We start from the raw sequence: 23,097 nt of genomic DNA, 5'->3' as shown, positions 1-23,097 counted from the left end.
AGATTTGTATGAAGTCAGTAGTTCTAGACCTAGGATTTTGTTTTAAAGCTTTGTAAATATATATTTTATTTCATGAATAATTTTATAAGTGGCTTGGAGACAAATGTTCTGTATGCCTCCTAGCCGTGAGCCTTTTCCTGGAGTGTTTTAGTAGTGAGATTGCATATACTGACCCTTGTATTTTTAAAATATGTCTTGTATTCAACTCCTTTTCATTATCATAGCCATATAATAATGGAGTTTTTTTTTTGTTGTTGTTGTTGTTTTTTACTTATTCCCCCTTATTTTTCTCAATAAAAATGTTTTCATTTCACCCTGTATCCCAAAGTATGGAGCTTAATTAGTTTCTGTATCCTTTACATTCAACCAAAGAAATATAAGTGTTAAAGTGTGGGAAGGAATAGAACAACTGGGTTTTACCCTGTAAGTTTTTGTTGCCATGGTCCTTCCTTCCCGTTTTGCTTTACTACCATCGAGAAGCACTTGCTTTGAGTCTCCGTGCTCAGCTCACAGGGCCTCCAAGCTCTTTATGCTCCTCCGCTGCCCTCCCGCTCTCAGCCCTCCTCCTCCAGCTCCTGTAGCAGCATGCCCAGCAAGGCTTTGAAAGTAATTTAGCTTTACAGATGTTGTCATAGGGAGGATCAGTAGATTTCTTTTTGTTATTATTTATTTGAACTTTGGGGGAGGGTTGTTTGGACACGGGGTTTCTCTGTGTAGCCCTCGCTGTCTTGGAACTTCCTCTGTAGACCAGACTGGTCCTAGATCTGCCCTGTCTCTCCCTCCTGAGTGCTGGCTGGGATTAAAGGTGAGGGATAAAATCTTCTGCACTAGCACCAGCCAGCAGGAGGATTAGTATTGATTATCTAGTAAACTTTTCACCTGAATTAGAAATCCCAAGACTATAAAATGTTTATATATACTTAAAACATAAGAGTGATCAAGTATAGTTTTAAAATCCCACCCTGCTCCAGTGTACGCCACATAACTTCCTTCCCTTCTGGTGTTTCAGAATGATACTGTTTGAAAGTGTATTTCTGCGAGAGAGACCTGCCAGCACCTTCTCATAAACACAAAGATACACACACTAAAAAGGTTACTGTGTCCTGCAGACATTTGTAAAGGAAACCTGCCCTTGTTGCCCAGGGCTGCTAAGGATATGAGCCTGGTGTGGCCCGAGGCAAGGTGTCCTTTGCCATGGCACCAATCCAGGACTTAGACCTTGGTGTGTCTTCATGTCTCAGCTACCGTATTAGATCAGATTCTGAACTGAGAGCGGCAGGTGTAATGGTGGTGAGGCAGGTAGAAAGAGGACGCTTCGCAAACACATGCTGAGGGCAAACTGAGGGAGAGAAAGGAGAAATAAGCACCTTCTTAAAAGAAAAAAGAATACACTCAGATTTGCTGGATTTGAATGTAGATGAACTCATTTGCATTTTCCACACTACCAAGCCTTTCTAGTCACCTGTTAGTATAGCGGACTTACTACATACGGCAGGCACCGATTGCTGTTCACGTTTTCCCCATGTGGCTGTGCCATTTCAGTACACTCGCTGAGACATCTAAGCCGTACCAAGTGGTGGCATGTGGAAACATCTCTGTAGTGACAACCAAGAAAACCCTGTCTCCCTCTCTTGAATAATCTTATTTTTCTTCACTGACCTAAAATACAAATTGGGGTGAGTGCAAGCAGGCAGAACGCATCCAGAGACGCACAAATCTCTATGCACATGTTGAAGATACCCAGAGGTGTACTGTCTTCAAAGTGTGGGAGGGCTGGCCCCAGCCATCTCCTGGGCAGCACAGTAGAGCTGGACTGGGAGCATGGGCCCCAGAGAGCTGGCCCTGTCCCACTGCCCTTGCCTGGACAGTGTGAGAGACCTGGGTCTGGTGGCGGGGGTTAGGAGAGCTGGTAGGCTGAACAGCTCAGCATCTACCCCAACTATGACCTGTTGCAGCCCATGTAGGGCCAGCCCTACAGATCCGAAGCTGCAGAATCTTTATGACAGGGAAACAACAGGGTGTCTGAGAGGAGTTCCAATGAGTATCCAGTATTGACAGTGTAGCAAAGCCAGGCATGGTGGCGCACACCTTTAAACCCAGTACTTGGGAGGCAGAGGCTGGTGGATTGCTGTGAGGTCGAGGCCAGCCTGGTCTACAAAGTGAGTCCAGGACAGCCAAAGCTACACAGAGAAACCCCCGTCTAGAAAAAACAAAAACAACAAACAAACAAAACAAAACAAAAGACAGTGTAGCGGAAGCCAAAGGTGTCAAACCAAACCAAGCCAATGATTCATTGAACATTTGCAAGTAAAAAAAAAAAATGTGTGGACAAAAAGGTATACTGTGTGACTCACTGTGACACACTACAGCATCCACAGTGAAATTTGTTATTGTTTTGTTTTTTGCTTTTTTATTGTTTTATTTCTTTTGCGGGGGAGTTTGCAAGAGCAGAAGGTGAATATGGAGGAATGGGGAGATGAGTAGATAAAGTGAAATTCACAAAGGATCAATAAAAAGTTGTTGGTTTTGCTTGGTTTTGTTTCTGAAAAATAGGTAAGAATTGTTAGTCTAGTAAATCAGTTGGGTAAATTTCAGGGATTCTATGAACTCTGGGAATTATACAATGTTTTATTATGTAAATTTTCTTCTGGGAAGATACTCAGGAATAAGGACAGAATACTTTAAAATCCCTGAAATTTAAAAGGAAAACAAAACACAAATTTTCACTGGGCACTGTGGCACACACCTGTAACCCTAGCACTCAGAAGGCAGAGGCAGACAGATTGCTGCAGTTTAGGCCAACTTGGTCTGCAAAGCAAGTCCAGGACACCCAAGGCTACACAGAGAAACCTTGTTTGAAAGAAAAGAATTTAAAAAAAAAATACAGAATTTCAGGTTACTCACAGCTGTGATATGAATGAGAAGACCAACAGCCCTATCAGCCATACCAGCCACCAGGGAGCCACATCTCGGACAGGAGGTGGGGTAGTGGGACACCAGTGAGAACCTACAGCGTCACCTGCCCAGAAACTACCTTAAAGTCCCACAGCCACCATGAAACCAGAGAAGCGGGCTGTAGACTTTGGAGAGATTTCCTTCAGTGCTTCCAGTGTGCTAGCACTAAAGCCAATTGGAACTTTTTACCATGGAAATTTAGTTAAATGTCCCAGGAAATGGGAATTTCTGTGTAAATTGGTGGGCAGAATACATCAGAATAACTAAAATACAATTTTTAATCTGGTGTGAACTGTACTTAGCTTTATGGATATTTTACAATTTATGAGGATATATAATCTATATGCTCAAAGGAAAACTGACAGTAAGTGATATGTACTCATAACTTTTGCAGTTGTAAGTGTGTGCTGTTTAATCTGTGAGGAAAGCACTTGATACATGAGCTTAAGTAAAAAGCAACGACTGGACCAATGAGGTGGCCCAGCAGGCACAAGATGGCCTGCTTTTCACCGCTGGATCCCTTGGTCAAAGGCATGTACCGAGGCCTGAAAGTTGTCCCCTAACCTCTAACAGGCCCTCTAACATGAACCAAGGCATACACACACCATACATACACAATAAAAATAAATTTAAAAATTAAATTTCTGGCTGAGTGTGGTGGTGCACGCCAATAATCCCAGCACTTGGGGAGGAAGAGGTAGAAATGCTGTCTTGAAAAACCAAGGGGGAAGAAAAATTTTCAAAAACGAGTTATTTTCATCTATGTCATAGGTTGAGTTTCTTTAAGAAATTATTTTTTTCCAAAAAAAAGTCCCCTTTTGTTGGCAAGTAAACACTAACCAAGCAGTTTAATTTCTCATGTTGACTGAAACCTTTGAGACAGGTTATTTTTTCTAGTGTAACAGTTTGTAAGCAATTCAGCAAGTATGCCAATGGCGGCTCATGCCCGCCATGTTCCTGGTTAGTAGTGTACCACTGTTTCCTATCAGTGCAGTGCTTCATTTCTGAAAGCTCTACTCTCTCTGGTCCTTTCCTGAGACTGCTACATGGACAAATCTGCTTTTAAAAGTAATTCATAACAAAGCATCTCTTAATATCCCTTTTTCTAGTGTGTGACATACCCATCAAATCCCATTTTTAAGCATGAAGGATTTTTTTCTGATTTCCTTGATTTTTTTTCTATATTCTTTTCTTAGTATACATTTCTTATAGCGGAATATGTGGTACGAATGAAAATGGCCCCCATAGACTCATATTTGTATGCTTAGTCCACAGTTGATGAGCTGAAATGATTAGGAGGTATAGCCTTGTAAGAAATATGTCACTGGCATGGAGCTGTGAGGTTTCAAAAGCCTCCTCCCTCTCTGTGTGTGGTCTGTGTTTCTCTGTCTCTCTCCATCTCTGCCTGTGTCTCTGTCTCTCTGTCTGTGTCCCTGTCTGTCTCTGTCTGCCCCTCCCCCACCCCGCCCCAGCCATAATCTGTAAATCAGGATATAAAGTTCTCAGCTACTTCTCCAGGGCCATGCCTGTCTGCTTTCCAGATCTGATTTCCTCTTCTGGTGTCCATGAAAACTCACACACACACACACACACACACACACACACACACACACACACACACACACACCAAAATCTTCATGTGAATATTGAATAAATAATTTTTTAAACCCAGAAAAGGTTTTGAAAAAAAAGTACACATTAAAAAGTTACTCTGGCCAGGCATGGTGGCACATACCTGTAATGTATGCACTCAGGAGGCAGAGGCAGGGAGATCTCTGTGAGTTCGAGGCCAGCCTGGTCTACAGAGTGAGTCCGGGACAGCCAGGGCTACACAGAAAAACCCTGTCTCGAAAAAACAAAAAGTTACCCCTGTAGTCTTGACATTCCCATAGCGGAATTATAGCAGAATTATAGCGGAATTATAATAGAGAGTGTAGCTATATAGATCACTAATTGTTATTTCCATGAAATCTAGAAAGGAAATTGCTCTTTCATAATCTGGAATCTGTAATGCATTATTTTGTTGTTTTTGTTCTTTTTAGACATTTTTCTGAGTCAGCTTTAGTGGGGAACCACAGGTAGTATTCAGCACATTTTGTGTCTAGAAACTTTGATCTATCCTTCCCTTGATTGCCAGTGTCTGTTTTGATTTTTGTCTTCAGGGGTGCTTGAGGAGCTCATAGCCATTTCATTCACAAATTAACAGGAGACAAAGCGTTCTGAAGCTCCAGTGTAGTTTATTGTGTAGATCTGGACTCAGCAGTTGTTTCCCAGATCAGAATTCATGCACTGCTTCTATCGCACAGATGTACAGATACAAGCTCAGAAAAGCATTTTTCAGAGTTTAATTTAAAAAGGAATATTATTTCTTTCCTGCCCCTAGGAATTATTCTATTTAAGGATTTGTTTAGCAACAATTCTTTCAGTTTCTAACATCTTTCACTCATAGTAACATGATTACCCATATATGCATTTCTCATGTTTTAGCACGTTGAATTTCTTATTGTTTCTACTTGAGTGCTGTGTTTTTGCAACTTTGCACAGTTTAGTCATTGCAAATATCTCTGATTTAAAATAGCAACCATGATACTAGTAGCTCTCAAGTCATTGACTAGATATGTGAGAAGTTTCTTCTTTGTGACATTCTGTACAGTATATTTGTAAACAATGAAAAGGTGAATTTTAAATAATTAAAATATAAGAAATGGTTGGGAACAGTGAGTGTTAAAGTATTTCAAGATGATTGGAAGGTGCTGAAGAAGAAGGTGGCCTCTGTGCAGGAAGCTTTGTTACCACACCCTGGAGGGAGGTGCCCCACTTGGTACTGTCAGACAGCTTCACCTGGGTTTGCCTCGGATACCTAAATCCTAATCTGTCCCTGCAGTTTCTAGCCAGGACTGAAATAAGCTATAAGCAAAAGCATTGATAATAGGGTTGCTCTGAGATTCACCATGACCATGAATACATTTTAACAATTAAGAGGCTTTATTAAATACTGGTGCCAGGATAGAGTGTTACAGAATATAAAACATGTATTGTGCACATTAACTGTGGAACTGTGGGCTGGCAGTGTGTGGAATCCACTGTGCATTTCCTTTAACATTGCTAAATATTTGCATATGATCACAAAAAGAAAGCTGAGAAAAAGGAACACCGTTTTTAGCTTTGTAAGAACATCAAATAGCATGGTAAAGGTTCCCTGTGGCACAGTTGTTCTGGAATGCTGTAAGGAGTGGTTCTATATTGTCTCTAAACCCCGCCTCACCTGGAGCCAAGGCACTCACAGATCTGAAAACCTTATATGTTCCCTTGGGTTCCCCTTGCCTTCTTAACTTCCACCATCACAGAGCACTGGGACGTGGATGTTGTTATGCTGCACTGACCCTGGCGCTCCTGTCTTAGAGGGCTCCTAGACTTACGGGCTAAGGAGATGCTGTGCAGCTACAATTCATAGATTTCAGCAAGATAATTCAAGTATTTATATTGACCTATGGGCATGGTGTAAATATACAAACTGGCCAGCGCAGGAGTCGATTTGCCAAGTCATTTACTCGGTAGTAAGAGTTTGTCTTGGAAAAAAATGTCTTCAGCTTTTTATTATATAGTATTCTTACCAGTGAGTCTAGTATGTTAAAAAAAATAGGTACTATATTTTTAAAAGATTTATCTATTTATTATGTATAGTGTTCTGCCTGCATGGACACCTGCGGGCCAGAATGAGGCACCAGATCTCATTGCAGATGGTTGTGAACCACCATGTGGTTGCTGGGAATTGAACTCTAGACCTTTGGAACCATCTCTCCAGCCCTATAGGTACTATTTTTAAAATATACAGATGACACAAATCTTCATGGGTATAGAATGTAATCATTGGTAATACACAGTTTCGGGTATAATTGAAATAAATGAGTGGTTGAATCAAATCAAAGTAAGAGCCAACCCATATGAAACACTGTAAATTTTTATGTTCAGTATCAGAAAAACTATGTAAATTTAAATGATACATAAATATTACTATTAATTTCAAGGTTGTGTGGGATTTTTTTGTTAACTCTAAATCTAACTTGAAACACTACTCTTGTCAGATGTGCTGGCTCATGCCTGTAATCTCAACACCTAGGAGGCTGAAACAGGAGGATTGCCGCAAGTTTGAAAGCCAGTCTGTAATAAATAATGAGTTCTAGGACAGCCAGGGCTACAGAATGAGGGCTAGCCTCAAAAGAGAGGAAATGGGGGAAGGGGAAGGAATGGAAGGAAGGGAGAAAGAGAAAGGAGCAGGAGAGAAGGAAAAAAAATGAAGGAAGACGGGAAGGGTGAGCAGAAACTGTTAAGTACTGAGTACAAGAGAATTAAGGGGGAACTGGCTCAGTGGTTAGTACCACTGGGGTTTGCTTCCATTTACCTTAGTGGTGGCTCACAACTGTCTGTAACTCCAGTTACAGAGGTGCAACAACTCTGATATCGCAGGCTCATGCATCCACACGGTACACACACACACTTTCCAGCATACACAAATACATATAAAATAATTTTAAATACAAAGAAACCTTTTGTCCTCAATGGTAAAAGCATAGGATCTGGTATAATGGAATTAGCAATAAATTTAACATGGAAAATAATAGTGTGAAAAATAAGCCCAGGGTTACTAGCCCAGGGTACTCAGAGTGAGGCGTTCTATTTGCTGAGATAAAGGGAAAATTTTAAGAAGAATAGAAGATTCAGGAAGCTGAGAATCTGGTGTTTACTTTGGGGAATATTAAATTTGAAATAGCAAATAGGCTGAGAAATTACTGAGTTGAATAAGTACATCTGGAGTTCCTATGAGAAGACAAAAATAAGATCTTCATTATTCTCCCTCAGTCCTCAGCCAAAGAGGCTTTTCTGTTTTCTCAGGACAATTTTCAATATCTATAGAGGTCTTACATTGTCTCTTTTGAATTGGCAGAGCTAGGATCTAGTTGTTGAATGTCAAGGGTTCTGCCAAGCCATCCTGTAAAGCATAAGACTGCTCCTCACAAGAAGGGCATCCAATGTAGACATCAGTGCTGCTGGGTTGGCTGTATTCTGATCAGTCATTGCAAGAGATGTGGGAAGAAAAGACTGGGTCAGTAAGGAGGAGGGAACCTGTGAATGAATAGCCCAGAAAGGACAAGAGAAGACACAGTGATGTTCAAAATGCCACTAGGAAGGCGTTGGAAGAGGAATCTGATCAACTATGTCAAGCCTCTGGTCAGAGTAAGATGAGGAGCACTGTTTTGTCAATGTGCAGGTCTGTGGTGACTTTCACAGGGGGCTGTCTTAGTCTATGGGGAGGTTAAGAGAGAAGAGTCCGAAAGTGAATGGAGAGAAAAGTAAGCAATTTTTGAGTTTTTCTAGAAAAGGAAGCTGCTAAAATGCTGGTGAGAGCTACCCATTGGAAAGGGAGGAAATAATGATAATGATGACTGCACAATGTGAGCTCTGTGTAATTAAGATAAAGGATGGTTTCTTTGCACTTGTGAAAAGACTGGGACACTGACAGATTACTGGACAATTCATTTAAAATAAGATATTATCTAGAGTATGCAGCATTGTGAGGTACAAAGTTTCTGATTCCTCCTGTATACACTAAGTAGTATTAAGGAGAACTGAGGTTTTGGAAATTACAGGACAGGGGGCATGCTTTGAAAGTCATGCCTGGATCTCAGAAGGTAATTGGAATAAAGTCAGTGTGAAATCAGTGACTCAACTGAATGGCAGCAACAAGTACCTTGTAGAATTCAGTATTGGTAGTAGTGGACTTTTCTATGCCCACTCTGGCTCCCAAATAATAATATTCTCTCTCTCTCTCTCTCTCTCTCTCTCTCTCTCTCTCTCTCTCTCTCTCTCTCTCTCTCTCTCTCTCACACACACACACACACACACACACACACACACACACACACACACACAAAATATTAAATTTATTCAGCAAGCCTTAAGCTCTGTAACTGGGCAGATAGGCATCTGTTTTAACCCAGTTGTGCTAGTCTGGTTACCTCCCAACCCCAATGTCTTTTTATTTGTCATTTCATTCTTTCCTTGGCATTCTGCCGTAACTTTCTCTTCTCTTGGCAAACTGCTCCTCATGGTAACTTCTTCCTCTTCCTTCCTCTCTCCTGCGTGAGACACAGACTAGGAACAAAAGTCCCTCCTTCTGTCCTCTCTTGTCCAGCTATAGGCACTTCAGCTTTTTATTAATCAGAGATAATTGGGGAACATTTTTACAGAACATTGATGCAGGAGATTCTTCAATAGTTTTGACAATGCCCATGTCCAGACTGTAACCAAAAATCTTGAGGCACAGAAATCAACATCTGAATATACAGTGCACAAAAACATCCTCCAACTTCTCCACCTTTTAGTCCAGTAAAATTCTTTTTCTTACATTAATAAACTATAAATAGCAAGGACAATTATGAAAACTATCATGTAAGAATTACATTCACAATGTCCAGTCCATTTCTATTCGGCAACTTCGGAGAAAGTACTCTACTATCCATCCTGTCTTTGTGAGTTCAGAGTTCTATGCTTAAATCATTTTTACAAAAATCTACTTAGACCTGAAAATACCTACTAAAAACATTTTCTTAAATCCTAAGCAGTTTAAGCTTAGGTTTTTGAAGACTAACTGTATTATATCTGAATAGGCAAACATTGCTTGTTTATAGTTATTTACTACCTGATTAACTTTAAAAACATCTATAGAAAGGTAAATACAGCTTATTTCTCTGAATAACTAAACATGATTGCAAGTTTGAATTTCTGAGTACTAGCTTGCATTTTTTGATTATCCTAGTTTGTAACAGCAGTTTTCAAAAGGGCTAGCGTTTCACATAGCATTTCTTAAATGAGTTGCATAGGCACAATACCTTATATAAGAGTTGAACACACACACACAAATAAGCAAACTTGCCCCGGCCCGCCGAGGTTCGACACGAAGAAGGGGGTAAGTCTGCATTCTGATCAAACCCTGTTTAATGAAAAAATTCACAGAGTTTATATAAGCACAGAGGCATGGGTATTTGCGTAAGCAAGGGTTGCTATGGATACCTAACTCTGGAATGCTCCAGCAGTAGTAGGTATCTACCTTTACAGCTGCTATAATTGCAGGAGAGAAATTCCAGGAAAGTCGTGAAGGATCTGGTTAGTCAGGAAAAAGCTCCCAGAACTGCTGCTCGCAGGCAGCTGGCCTTTAATCTGATCTTATCAGTAGTCTCACGGGAAAAGGAGTAGCTTGGGGGTCTAGAGTGACCAGCCCCCACAATAAACCACAACAGGTGTCTAACTGCCGACCTACAACAAGGTCCGCTGGTTTCTGGTGAATGGCAGACTTCTGGAGAAATAGGAACCTAGGTTCTGACAAGATGGCTGAACGTTGGCCATATAGGCCATCCCCAACACAAACTAACCTTAAATTTGCATCAAATATACAATAATCTATACCAGTATAAAATATTTGAGCCTCATAGTACCCACCTTAGTTTAATAGTCTTAGATTTAGAGTGTGGCCTATGAAATTACTTTACCTTTTTGCTTCAGGTGTGGCTGTGGCTTAGCCATGAATGGCATTTTCTTCTGCATGAATCCTTTTATCCTGAACTCCGATCCCCCTTATCTATGAAGTTAATAGACTTTCCAGGACCAATTTGAAGCCAGGTATAGTGGTGTCATCACTTTATGGACTCTTAGCCAGAGAGTGTAGAAATAAAAAAAGAGGGTCAGTGATACCATTAATATTGAGTGACAGGTGATAGAGTGAAGCCGTCCCTAAAAATCCATATTATTGCTGTCAGAGCAACAGAAAACCTAGAAAGTAACAGTCTGGGAGTATGGTGCCTAAGACCAGCTTCTAGAATGAGGTGCTCGACTGCAACAGTAAGATAAAATAGGTAACCACGGGAAAAGGTGAAAAGTTACACTGGAGCGTGAGGTCTGAGTCGGAGATATGAAGGTCCTAGGAATCAAAAACTTCTCTATTTCAATAATGGAGAATAAATACAGAGGTCAGGGGCAATCAGAGCGCCTAATGCCTTGGTCTTCACCTCTAATCCCACTTCCCGTTAAAAGGAACCAGAACCCCTTGTAGGTTCAATGGATCCCAAATAAAGCATATTATCCATGTCAAATTTCTTTTTGGTTTTGTTTTCTTTTTCAAGACAGGGTTTCTCTGTGTAGCCTTGGCTGTCCTGGACTCGCTATGTAGACCAGGCTGGCCTCGAACTCACAGAGAGATCTGCCTGCTTCTGCCTCCCAAGTGCTGGGATCAAAGGTGGCCACCATACCTGCCTTTATCAATGTAAATTTTCAAAGTTCATAACAGAACTATAGTTTTCTAAGAATTTCCCATCTTAGGAAAGATATACTCTAATAGATTTTGGAGTAAAGAGCCATCATATATGTGTGATTCAGAAAGCAGGTTACCAGCCATAATGTATGTGTGATTCAGAAAACGGATTATCCATGTATATGTGTGAGGGAGCAGAAAGGAGAGAAGACAAACAAATGGGTCCATGTTTAACAAACTAGGTATGTGTAGTGGCAAGCCACATGGTGTTCCCTGACTATTTTCCCCGAGTTCTTGATTATCTCCCTAAAGCAGAGTTGGCAGAGCAGTGCTGGTGAGAGGCAGGGGACCTCCAGCTGAGTGAGATAGTGTATGTCACACTCCACAGTGGGGCCAGGGTGTGGGGTAGGCCCAGGTTCCTTTCTCCAAACTCATGTGATGTCAGTGCTTTTTAGTTTTCTCCTTGCCTTTCATATAGATGTGCTATCTTTATTTCGCTCCCATACTGCATTTTCTTCACACAGCTTTGTGGCTGTGTTGAACTTGTCAGCACCATCAGTCAGGTGACCTAGAAAGTCCAGAATCTGGAATTCTTCCACCCTTCCTGAAACAAAACAAAAACTAGCAGCACTTTAAAAGATAGACTCTAGGGCATCTGACTCAGTCATTCCAGCGCCCAGCTTAGTGGTTTTCAGTACATTCACACTCAGGGTCACCCTGTCATAAGTGCTGTGCCCTTTGTCCCTCACTTCAGTGCAACCAGTAATCTTTCGTTCCTGTGGATACCTCATATAAATACAACATGCGTTAGATGACCTGTTATGACTAGCTCCTTTCATTACAACGTGTCCAAGATTCCTTCTTTATAGACCATGTGTTAGAGCTTAGTTTCATGTTAATGGCCAAGTCATGCTGATTGTGTGCATACCCGCCTTATATGTTGGTTGACATTTGATTGTTTTAACTTTAGACTATTCTATAAATGCTGTTCCTTTGAACATTTGATCATGTGCAAACATGTGAGTGAATATGCATTGTAATTTCTCTTGTGTACACTAGGAGCTTAATTCCTAGGGTACAGAGTTAAATTTGTATTACTTTTAAGAAACTACTGGAATATTCCCAAAGTGGCCACTGTATTTTATACTCCCAAGAGCAGTTTTGAGCATTCATTTTCTCCAGACCTCGGTCAGTGTTTTAATTCTGTACTGTTCTGTATAGCTCCCTAGTGGGTGTGGGCTCCTCCAGTTACAGAACTTCACAAAAGGACCACTCTCAGTAATGAGAGGAGTTTTACTTTTAGCTGTAAGTTTTTCTCCCCATTAAACATCAAACAACTAAACTGAGCAAAATTGCATATCTTTCCCATCCCTTTAGATTTCAAAATCACTGTGAAAGTACAAAAAGAGATTGTATTTTAACATTGTATAGTTGTAGGTCAGACTTTTTTTTTTTTAAATAAGTTTTGCTGGCCTTGAACTCACGGCCTTCCTTCAGCATCCTTTGAAACTATGACTACAAGCATGTACCATTGTGCCTTGAAACTTGTAACTTTAAATGCCCATCACAGTGAGATTAACATTTAGCATGTGCTGCTACCGCCAAGTTTGCTGTTGCCATTCTACTCTCCACATGTCTTCCTAGGTTCCTGTCTGACCTGCGCCTCACTCAGCCCCTCTGCACGGCTGCTTCTGCAGATTTGGTTAGGTCTCCAAGTGTTGTGTACACTGGACTTGCGGGCTTTTCTGGGTGCTGATTGGTTTTTGACATAGTTACTGTAGGAAAAGAGATTGCTTTTTCACTCCACATACTTAACCACATATTGACTGTTTTAGAACATAACTCGATTTCAAGTTAGAAATCTGCCCTTTGCTGAAAATAAAAAATAAATTGAATTCTTTAACTTGGTGTCAAGAGGTCTTAGGTTGACTTCATAACCAGTATGATGGGTGACAGCTTTGAAAATGTAGTGTTATTGCTTGTTATAAAAATTAACATTGTTCACACAGAGAAACCCTGTCTCAAAAAATCTTGTTAAAGCTTTTTGAAATTGTATCTTATTTCAAATTTCTATTGAAGTAATAGAGGTTGAATTTAATTTTGAGAATACATATTTATGAGTATCAAAAAGGAGAAAGACAATGTAGTAGTTCTTTTTCTTACGGTTCATTTAAGTTACTGAGCAGCAGAAAGATGCTCTTAGCTCTGTCTCCTAAAAAGCCAGTGTTCTATCTGCTTGAGGTCTGGGTCAGCTATGAAGTGAGCTATGCTGCATCCTCGTCAGGTCTGCCTTTGGATAATAATGTTATAGAGAATTAGGCTGTAGTCGGATCTTCATGAGAATGGCTGACGCACTGGTTTTTTCCTAAACCTAAATTATAACTAATATAGATAAATTTAATAACGTAGTCCATGTCCTTTCTCCTAAAACCATGTACTTAGAAGTAAAGATGAGGAAAGGGAAGTTCCTTAATATTACTTCTTATTGCTTGTACACACATACTGCAACCATGAGCAGTTTCTTTTAAAAAGACAATGAAAAATAAGATAGCTAGTGACTACCTCTTTTCACCATTCATTCTCTTGGAGTGTCAAGATGGCTGTGGAATATATACAAGGCTTTTTTCCTGTCTTTCCTTGCTTTTAAAATTATTACTTATTTGAATGTTTGAGTTTAGCAAAGCCTGTTTATGGTTGCCAGTCTTATTTAGGTCACTATGATGATGTATCAGATGACAGGGCACGTGGGGGCATTTGGGACGTTCATGGCTCAAGGGCCCATCAGCTGTGAAGTATTAAAAGAGATGGTCTCAGGAAGACTAATTGGAGTTACACATTGAGGTGTTTGTCTATGGAGTTTTCTTGTGCCTGAAGCCCAAAGCTTTAGTTAATGTGACCTGAATATTCCCATTTAACAATCTTTTTCTTTTTCTTGGACGGATGGCTGATGCAAGCTGTCGTCTTAGTGATGTCTTTGTATGTTGAATTTTTGCAGCTCTCTACTCAAGGAGATGCAAGCCAGGTGATTGGGCCTCTCACTGAAGGACAGAAAAGAAATGTGGGAGTGGTGAATTCCCTGTTTAAGTTGCACCAATCAGTAACAAAGGTAACCTTTATCTTTACTTTACAATGACAAATACTCAAAAGGCCTGAAGGACGCTGAACCTCTAAGACAAGTTTGGTGGTGCACAGCACTGGGGAGGCTAACACAGAAGCATTGGGAGTTAGGCCAGCTTGAGCTATGCAGCAGGACCTATTCAACTAACAAACAAAAGAGAGAAAACAAAATCAAAATGTGGTCTTTAACATGAATCTGCATGTGCTATATTATATTTTTGATAAATTTTGAAGTTGTTTTTATCAGTTTGGACTTCTAAAATATGTATTTCCATATATTAAATGAAAGATACATTAGCAGGTAGCTTTCAGAAAAATAAAATGATAAGAAACATTTAAGGGTGTACATTTCATTTCTCTAATGCATCAGAAGCCATTAATATGGTTCTGGTTAGCCTGTCTTTATTGATATTTATATTGATTTGCAGAAACATAATCTGACCTTTGTATTTTAAATATTTGTGATAACAATAGTCAGCCTAAAGAAAAGTGAGTGTCTTTAAAGAAACCAGTAAATGTGGTACTCTTCTGACCTTTATCTTACCAGTAAAATTGAATTCCTAATGCTTCCACTGTGAAATGTGTTTGTTTATACACAAAAGGAGCTTTCAGTAAATTAAATTTTAAAGCAGGTATGTGATATTATTACTACAAAGCAATGCCAATATTTTAGTTATCGTCTGGGAAGTCTTGTCATATTATAGTTAAAATTAGTGTCTACAAAAATAAATGACTTAAACATAATCTAACTGCATTGAAACTCTGTTGTAGGTGGTTGCCAGTCAGAGCTCATTCTCAGCAGCAGCTGAGCAAACTATAATGTCAGCCCTAAAGGTAAGCAGATTTAATCTTTGGCTTTGTATATGTATCAAAGTGGTTTTGAAGGTTTTTGGCTAAGTAGAAAATTATTTTCAGAATAAGTCAGAGTGATCTATATATGCCCAAAGTCACTCATTGTTAATTATCTGGAGAAGAGATACATATGTGTTTATATTTTCTATAATTTAAAAATGGGCTCTTTTGTACTCTATAAATTGTGTTTGACTTAAAACAATTGCCTATGCAGAGGCAAGAGCTTCTGTATTGTTTCCTGTATCTCTTGGTAGATCCTAATAGCATCCTGAAGCAGTGGTGCTCTACCAACTGACTTGACCCTAAGTGGTGTTTAACAATATTGGAGACATTTGGTCTTGTCATAACTCAAGGCAGGATGCTGTAGGCATCTAGTGAATGGAGGTCATGAACTAAGCAGTGTGTAATGTAAAAGACAGTCACCCCATAAGCTAGATCCAGTACCAAATGTTGAGAATGCCAAGGTTTAGAAATCCTACTTCAAAATACACATGTAGGAAAGTACAAAATTAGGGTATAGTCTCATTTTAACGTATACTAAGAGAAATATACCTCTTTTCAAATACTCAGTGGGGGTTTGTTTGTTTTTATTTTGAGATAGTGTCTCACCACTTAACTCTGGCTGGTCTAGAAATCACTCTGTAGATAAGGCTGGTTTTGAACTCACTGAGCTCTGCCTGCCTTTGCCTTCCTGTGTTGCGACTACAGGTATGTCTACCACCATGCCCAACTTTTACATTAATTTTTGTGTGAAATTCAGAGGCTTAAGTACTTACTAGAAAACTCTTTAAACATTTATAGCAGTAATAGCTATCCTTCATTTTCTACCACTATTTGCCACACACACAGGCATATGCTTAAATAGCACAACAGTCTTCAAGTTACATAGTATTGTGCCCATTTTGTATTAGAAACAAAAAAGTTCTCAGTGTTATAAGCCTGATAAATGATAGATTTTTCTGGCCCAGAAGACTTGTACCTGCTGTACAATTGTACTAATTGATGCCCTGTTAACAGAGATTCTGAAACCAAGCAACCTATGCATCACATCTCAGTTGTCTAACCAGCTATACTCTTGGTCAAATTAATCCACTCTCGTTGCCTTAGTTACCAGATTTATAAAAGAGTACACCCATGTGCTGTAACAAATGCTAACTGTTAGATTGGATTTAGGTCATACAGATAGAGTTAAAAAGATGATGGGGAGAGGAAGGTCTACAAATAAAACAGCAGGACAGATGGAACTGAAGAAAGAAAGAAAACATAGGAGAACATGTTACCAATCTTAAATGAATGGGAGATTTGGAAACCCAGTACTGTCTGCAGGTTCTGTGCCTCTGGCCATGCAGTAGTGCAGTGACAAGTGCTCGTGTGTGCAGAGATCTGTTGTGTTGAGGATGAGAGGGGACACTTGCATATTTGTTTGCCCTCCTTTCTCCTAGAGCTCTCGTCTCATTACTAAACATTATGGAAGCGGCCATAGTGAAAGAACTGTTTTTAGAAAAAGTTTTCAATATTATTGATTATCATACTGTAAAATTGGACCAGTGTGACCAATCTGAAAGTTCTGCAATTGTTGGATGGTAGCAGGGAACAGATGGTCATTGTTTCTGTGCTCCACGTGGCCTCTTATCTTCTTGTGGGAGCTAGCTAACATTTTGTGATAAACACAGAGCTGTTGCACTCTAAGAGCCATGGGGATACATGGCATTTAATCACTTTGGCACAGTTCTTCTGGTCTGATTTGGTGAGTTTGTCTCGTTGCAGATAATGACGTGTTGCCACAGTTACATGAGGCCGGGCTTCACGTCCTTCTATTGTGTGGGTTTGATGTTCTCTACGGGAATAGTCCAGATTGTTGAGGCTCTGATATTTTTAAAATCATGGCTATTTTAGGAAAAAATCTCTTAAAATGTATAACAGACTTTGCTGGTTTGTAGAAAACATATGGAATGTAAAATGATCTCCTTTTGTTTCCTTTGGTAATTATTTATCCATGTCTGTCTTTGATGTGATGGCATTCCCCAAAATGCTTTCTGATCTCCCCATTTCTCACTGTTCTAAGTAGAAGCCTCACCAAGCTATGAGGTTTCTATTAGTTTTTTAAACTGACAGTTTTGTTTTTTCCTTCTTGTTAACCGTGCTGTTTATCCATATCCAGTCTCTCTGGCTCTGATCACTAATCGTGTACTGAATAGAATTGATAAGGAGCCCCACGAACAAGCTCATGACCTGAAATAAATTACTCATATTTTATTATTTTACGTGTAGTAGACTAGTAACTACAAGGTTCATAATGTAATATTGCTAGTTTATAGCTTTTCGTAGATGACCTTTGCCAAATTAAACAAATTCTCTATTCCTAATTTCCTGAAACAAAATTATTAGTGCTATTGTTGCATTAGATAGTTCTTTTCTTTAACAATTGAAGTGATAGTGCAATTTTATCCCTCTATTTTATTGATAAACTACATTACAGTAATTTACCCCAAATCTCATGTAAAACCCTCTTGTCTTGATATATTGCTCTTTTAAAAAAATTTTTTAAAGATTTATACATTTATGATATACAGTGTTTTGCCTGCATGTATGCCTGCATGCCACGAGATGGCACCAGATCTCATTATAGATGGTTGTGAGCTACCATGTGGTTACTAAGAATTAAACTCAGGACCTTTGGAAGAGCAGCCATCTCTCCAGCCCCTTGATGTATTAATCTTGTTTTGTATCCTTGAGTTTGGTTTACTTGATTTTTGTTAAGAGTGTTTATGTCTCTATCCAAAAAGATATTGGTATATAATGTTCATCACCTCTTTATTCTTTTGTCAATGTAATACTGATCTTAGTAAATGAGTTTGAAGGCTTTTATGTTGTGTCTTTTCCCTCCAACAATAGGTTTTATTATTAATACCATCTGAGATGTACTTTTCTTTGTAGGAAGGTTTATGGCTACAGATTTAGCTGCTTAATATATAAATGATCATTTAGTTTATTTATTTACCTTGGAATGAGTTTTGATTCAGTGACTTGCCAAGTACTTGTCTGTTCATCTAAATCATCTAGTTTGTCAGCATAATTTGCCTAAGAGTCACTTACTTGTTTTTAATATTGTAGAACTCTTAGTGAGTCTCTCTTCCATTTTATATTGTATTTTTTCATGTTAATTTTTAGGGTTTTATAAATTTTGTTATCTTTTAAAGAACAAAAAACCAATGCACTGTCCATGAAGCCCAAAAAAGGGTGTCAGATCCCCTCCAATTGGAGTTATGGACGGGTGTGAGCTGCCATGTGGGTGCTGGGAATAAAACCTAGGTCCTCTGGAACAGCAGCCGGTATTCTTAACCACTGAGCCATCTCTCCAGTCCCTCCACCTTATTTTTAAAGACAGCATCTCTCACTGAACCTGGAGCTTATCCATTAGCTAGACTAGCTTGGTCAGTGAAGCCAGACATCCGCCTGTCCTGGACCCTGTCCGTCTACCCTTGTGCTGGGGGAACAGACACATGTGCTCCCCTACCAAGCAGATTTTTCCATGGTCACTGGAGGAACAGACATGTGCTCCCCTACCAAGCAGCACTTCCATGGTCACTGGAGGTCCAAACTCACGTCCTCACCCTGTGTGCTTTACCAGCACAGCTGTCTCGCAAGCCTTCAACTTTCTATCTTGGACTTGTTCTGTTTTTCAGCTTTTGTTTATTTTAAACTTTGTAGCAGCCAAATTAAACATCTAAACTTGTACAACTTCTTTTGAAGCACCACAATTTTGTTCATTTGTACTTTTATCTTTATTCTGCTTCAAGTATTTTGAAATTTTATTTTGTGATTTTTTTCCTCCCCTCTTCCCATTTCTAGGGTTTCTGTCATTATATGTATCTCACTAATTTCTAACTCAACTGCTGTCAGCAAACAAGCTTTTGGTGCTGCTTGTTCTTAGAAATTTAATTAGTCTTATTTTCTGACTTGTCTATTTATATTTGTATTTTGGATGTGGAGTGGATGCACTTGCCTGTGGTCTTTCTAGTTTGGAATGTGGTTTAGTTATAAATTAACTGTGTCCACAATAATGATTTATAATTTGCTGTTGATTGTACTATCATATCACTAGTCAGATTAATAACAAGTGTTAAGATTCCATATCTACTAATAATGTATGTGTTTGTTCTATCACTTGCTGAAATAGAGTAAAAATCTTAGAAGTGTATAATTTGCTTCTTTCTTTTTTTAATTCCATCGATTCTTGTGTCTTTAATTTTGAAAGTCTTGACAACTGTATTGTTAAAAAGCTGTTATGAATGTACTTATCATTATTCCTTTTTTCATGAATTTATTTATTTGATCACTTTACACCTAATAGCAGACACTTCCCTTTTCTCTTCCCAGCCCCATTCTCACATCCTTTTCCCCTGATTCCCCCCCCCCCCCACTTCCCCACAGAGAAGGGTGCCAACCCACCCTGGCGTATCAATCACAGCAAGACTAAGCATCCTCTCCCACTGCTAGAGGAAAGGGATCCAAAGGCTGGCAACAGAGAGAAAGACAGACTCGAAACACCCCCCACCCCCTCCCGCTCCAGTTGTTAGGGGACCCACATGAAGACCAAGCTGCACATCTGCTACATATATGTAGGAGCCTAGATCCAGCCCATGCATGCTCTTTGGTTGGTGGTTCAGTCTCTGTGAGCCTCCATGGGCCTAGGTTAGCTGATTCTGTAGTCTTGTAGTTTCCTTGACCACCCCTTTAGCTCTATCAATCCTTCTACCCACTCTTGCTCAAGACTCCCTGATCTCAACTTATTTGGTTATGAGTCTCTGCATCTGTTTCCATTATCTCCTGGATGGAGCCTCTTAGAAGATATCTATGCCAGGCTCCTGTCTGCAAGCATAGCAGAGTATCATCAATAGTGTCAGCGCTTGGCTGTCTCCCATGAGGTGGGTCTCAAGTTGGGCCAGTCATTAGTTTTCCATTCTCTCAATCTCTGCTCCATCTTTATTCCAATACTTCTTGTAGTCAGGACAAATTTTGAGTTGAAGGTTTTGTGAGTGGATTGATGTCCCCCTAACTCAACTGGAAGCCCCACCTAGCTACAGGGTATGGCCACTTCAGGCTCCATATTGCCCCCCCCCCCCCCCCGTACTACTAGGAGTCTCGCCTAAGGTCATCCCTATAGACTCCTGGGGACCTCCCTGTTCCCAGAGATGCCCAGCCTAACCCCCACCCCTGCTCTCCCCATGCCTGATCCCCACCCTGTTCCCTCCTTCCATCTACTTCACATGTCTGTTTTATTTCCTCTTCTGAGTGAGATTCAAGCATCCTCCCTTGGACTCTCCTTTTTACTTAGCTCCTTTGGGTCTGTGGATGTAGCATGGTTATCCTGTACTTTATGGCTAATATCCACATATAAGTGAGTACATGCCATGCTGACACTTTTACTGTGACAAAATAGCCGTCTTTTGCTTATTGCTCTGCAATCTCTGTTAGCTAACAGTAATTTAATCTAGACTCTGTGTGCTAATGTTTGCATGATGTGTTTCCTATAAATTTACATTGAACACCTCTGTATGTTTGAAGTACATCTCTTACAGACAGTACAGAGCTGAGTCTTGTCTTTTTTTGTCTATGCTAGTAATCTTGGCCTTTTATGGAAGGAATATTTAGTTCATCAGCAGTATAATTATTGCCTAGGTTTTATTTAGGTTCATTGTTTAGTATTTGTTTTTCTTTTCCCTCTCCTCCTTTCTGTCTTCTTGTTTATTTGTTTTTGAAGTTCTGTTATTTCACTGAAGCTTCAGTTACACCCTGTGGTGTAATTCCTTAATGAATTCTCTCTGTATTATTACATATGTATTTTCTTTTCTTTTCTTCTTCTTCCTTTTTTTTTTTCCTGAGTTTTTCTGTGTAATATCCTTGGCTGTCCTGGACTCACTTTGTGGACCAGGCTGGCCTCAAACTCACATTGATCCACCTGCTCCTGCCTCCCGAGTGCTGGGATTAAAGGCGTGTGCCACCATACCTGGTCATATATGTATTTTCTAAATATTAGAATTACTATTTTATTATGTCATAAAATTATAGAAAGTTGGGGAGAGGGTGTGGTTCTGAGAGTGGTTGTCTAGCATGTGCAAGCTGGGGTTCCATCCCCAGCAAAGCCAAAAAGAATAAAAGAGAAACCTTAAAATTATTGTAATTATTGAAACACAATTTTATCTTTATTTATTATAAATCTCTTAAGGCAATACTATACATATTTTTGTTTTTAAAGCATATCCTTTTAAAACTAAAAATGTTTTAATGAGCAATATTTTTACATTTAATTATACTGTACATTTGTTCTTGAAAACTTCCATTTTTTCATATCAGTTTTATTCTACTTTATCATTTTTTTTTCTTTTTTATGGTGGAGGAGAAATTTTATTGTAAATATGAAGGAGAAATAGCCAGAGGCATCTAGAAGAGTCTGGCCAGGAGCTGGGCCTTGTAAGTAGAAGAAAAAAGGGGAGAGCCAGGAGCCAAAAGGCAAAGAGGCCAAGAGACCAAAATGGCTAGGTTATATAGGGATGAGAGAAGCTGGGGAGAGGAAAGGCCCAGCCCAGTTAGGGGCTGGAGAATTTTAGGATACCTCCCCCCACCCACACCCAGTATGCCAAGAGGAGGACCCTATCATGTGCAGAGACTGAAGGATGATGGGAGAACCTGGGGGCCAGTGTCAGCTTTGATATGTTAATAGGTTCCTCAGTTAGCCTTTCTCCCCATTTCAGCCTTTTTTGTTGTCTTTTTTTATTTTAATTTTATTAATTTATTCAGATTACAACTCAATTCTTATCTCATCACATGTATCCTTCCATTCCTCCCTCCCACTTTCACCCTATTTCCCTCCCCTAGGTCTAAGACCAGGGGGCACCTCCTCCCCCACTATATGGTCATTGGCTATCAAGTCTCATCTTGGTAGCCTGTTTATTCTTTCTTTGAGTGCCATCAGGCCTCCCACCAAGGGGAGGTGGTCAAATATGGGGCACCAGAGTTCATGTTAGAGTCAGTAACTAGCCCAAAAGGCACGTCCCACAAAAGTCCTCACTTACCAGGAGATTGGGATAGATGTGAGGACATCCTACTGAGACTCTAGGTAAGAGAAATATAGGAGATGGGGAAATAAAAGGACCCAGAGGATCCTAGAAACCTACAAGAAGAACATCTTGACGGGTGGATTGGGGTCCAGGAGGCCTGCTCAAACTATTGCACTAATGAAGGACAATACAAGTAGTAAACATCGAACCCCTACTCTGATTTTTTTGTTGTTTCTTAAGAAGCCATATAATCTCTTCATTGGCTGCTTCTTGCTGAAATTGGCCCGTCACTGTTAGAGAGCAGGGAAGCTGGAATGATGGCCATTGGAATGATGATACAAGGACAGGCAGGGGACATCTATTTCACACTTGGGGCTAGCAGCTTTGGAAACCTCTAGGATACAGATTTTGAAGAGCACCTGCAGCAGCTGCTGTAGGCTGCCTAGGAGAAATCTGCAGTTGATTTGAAATCTGCTGGGACAGATGTGTGAATCTTAGAGCAACAAACTTCCCTTTCTTCCTCCCAGAAATAGTTTTATTGTAGTTTCAGTCTTGAGGAATTTTTACTAAAATTAGGGATTTGTTTTCTTTTAGCTGTTTAAATACACTGTTGCATTGTTTGCTGTCCTCTCTGCTTTCTAGTGGGATGTCTTTACCATGGATTCCGCTTATGACTCCTCCTAACACAACACCGCTTTCAAGCTTTTCTCTGGATCTTTGATTTCCAGGGGTTTGGTTTTGATATACCCAGGCAGATTTCTCTTTAGAATTATTCTACTTGGGTGGCTGATCCTCCCAAGCCTATAA

General features: G+C 39.8%; 1 protein-coding gene across 3 annotated transcripts in view; it reads left to right on the top strand.

Moving 5' to 3' along the window:
• Positions 1-23,097, top strand: part of COG5 (component of oligomeric golgi complex 5) — a 300,644-nt gene that overhangs the window by 233,380 nt on the left and 44,167 nt on the right. For all 3 annotated transcript variants that reach the window (XM_084791836.1, XM_084791834.1, XM_084791835.1), the window contains 2 exons: positions 14,256-14,366; positions 15,149-15,211. In XM_084791836.1, coding sequence (XP_084647962.1) covers positions 14,256-14,366; positions 15,149-15,211 — 174 coding nt within the window. The remainder of the gene's footprint in view (positions 1-14,255; positions 14,367-15,148; positions 15,212-23,097) is intronic.

This window comes from Acomys minous (genome assembly GCF_964271855.1).
Source record: "Acomys minous genome assembly, chromosome: 8".
In the NCBI taxonomy this organism is placed as follows: Eukaryota; Metazoa; Chordata; class Mammalia; order Rodentia; family Muridae; genus Acomys; species Acomys minous.
This window is presented reverse-complemented; position numbering and strand designations above follow the sequence as displayed.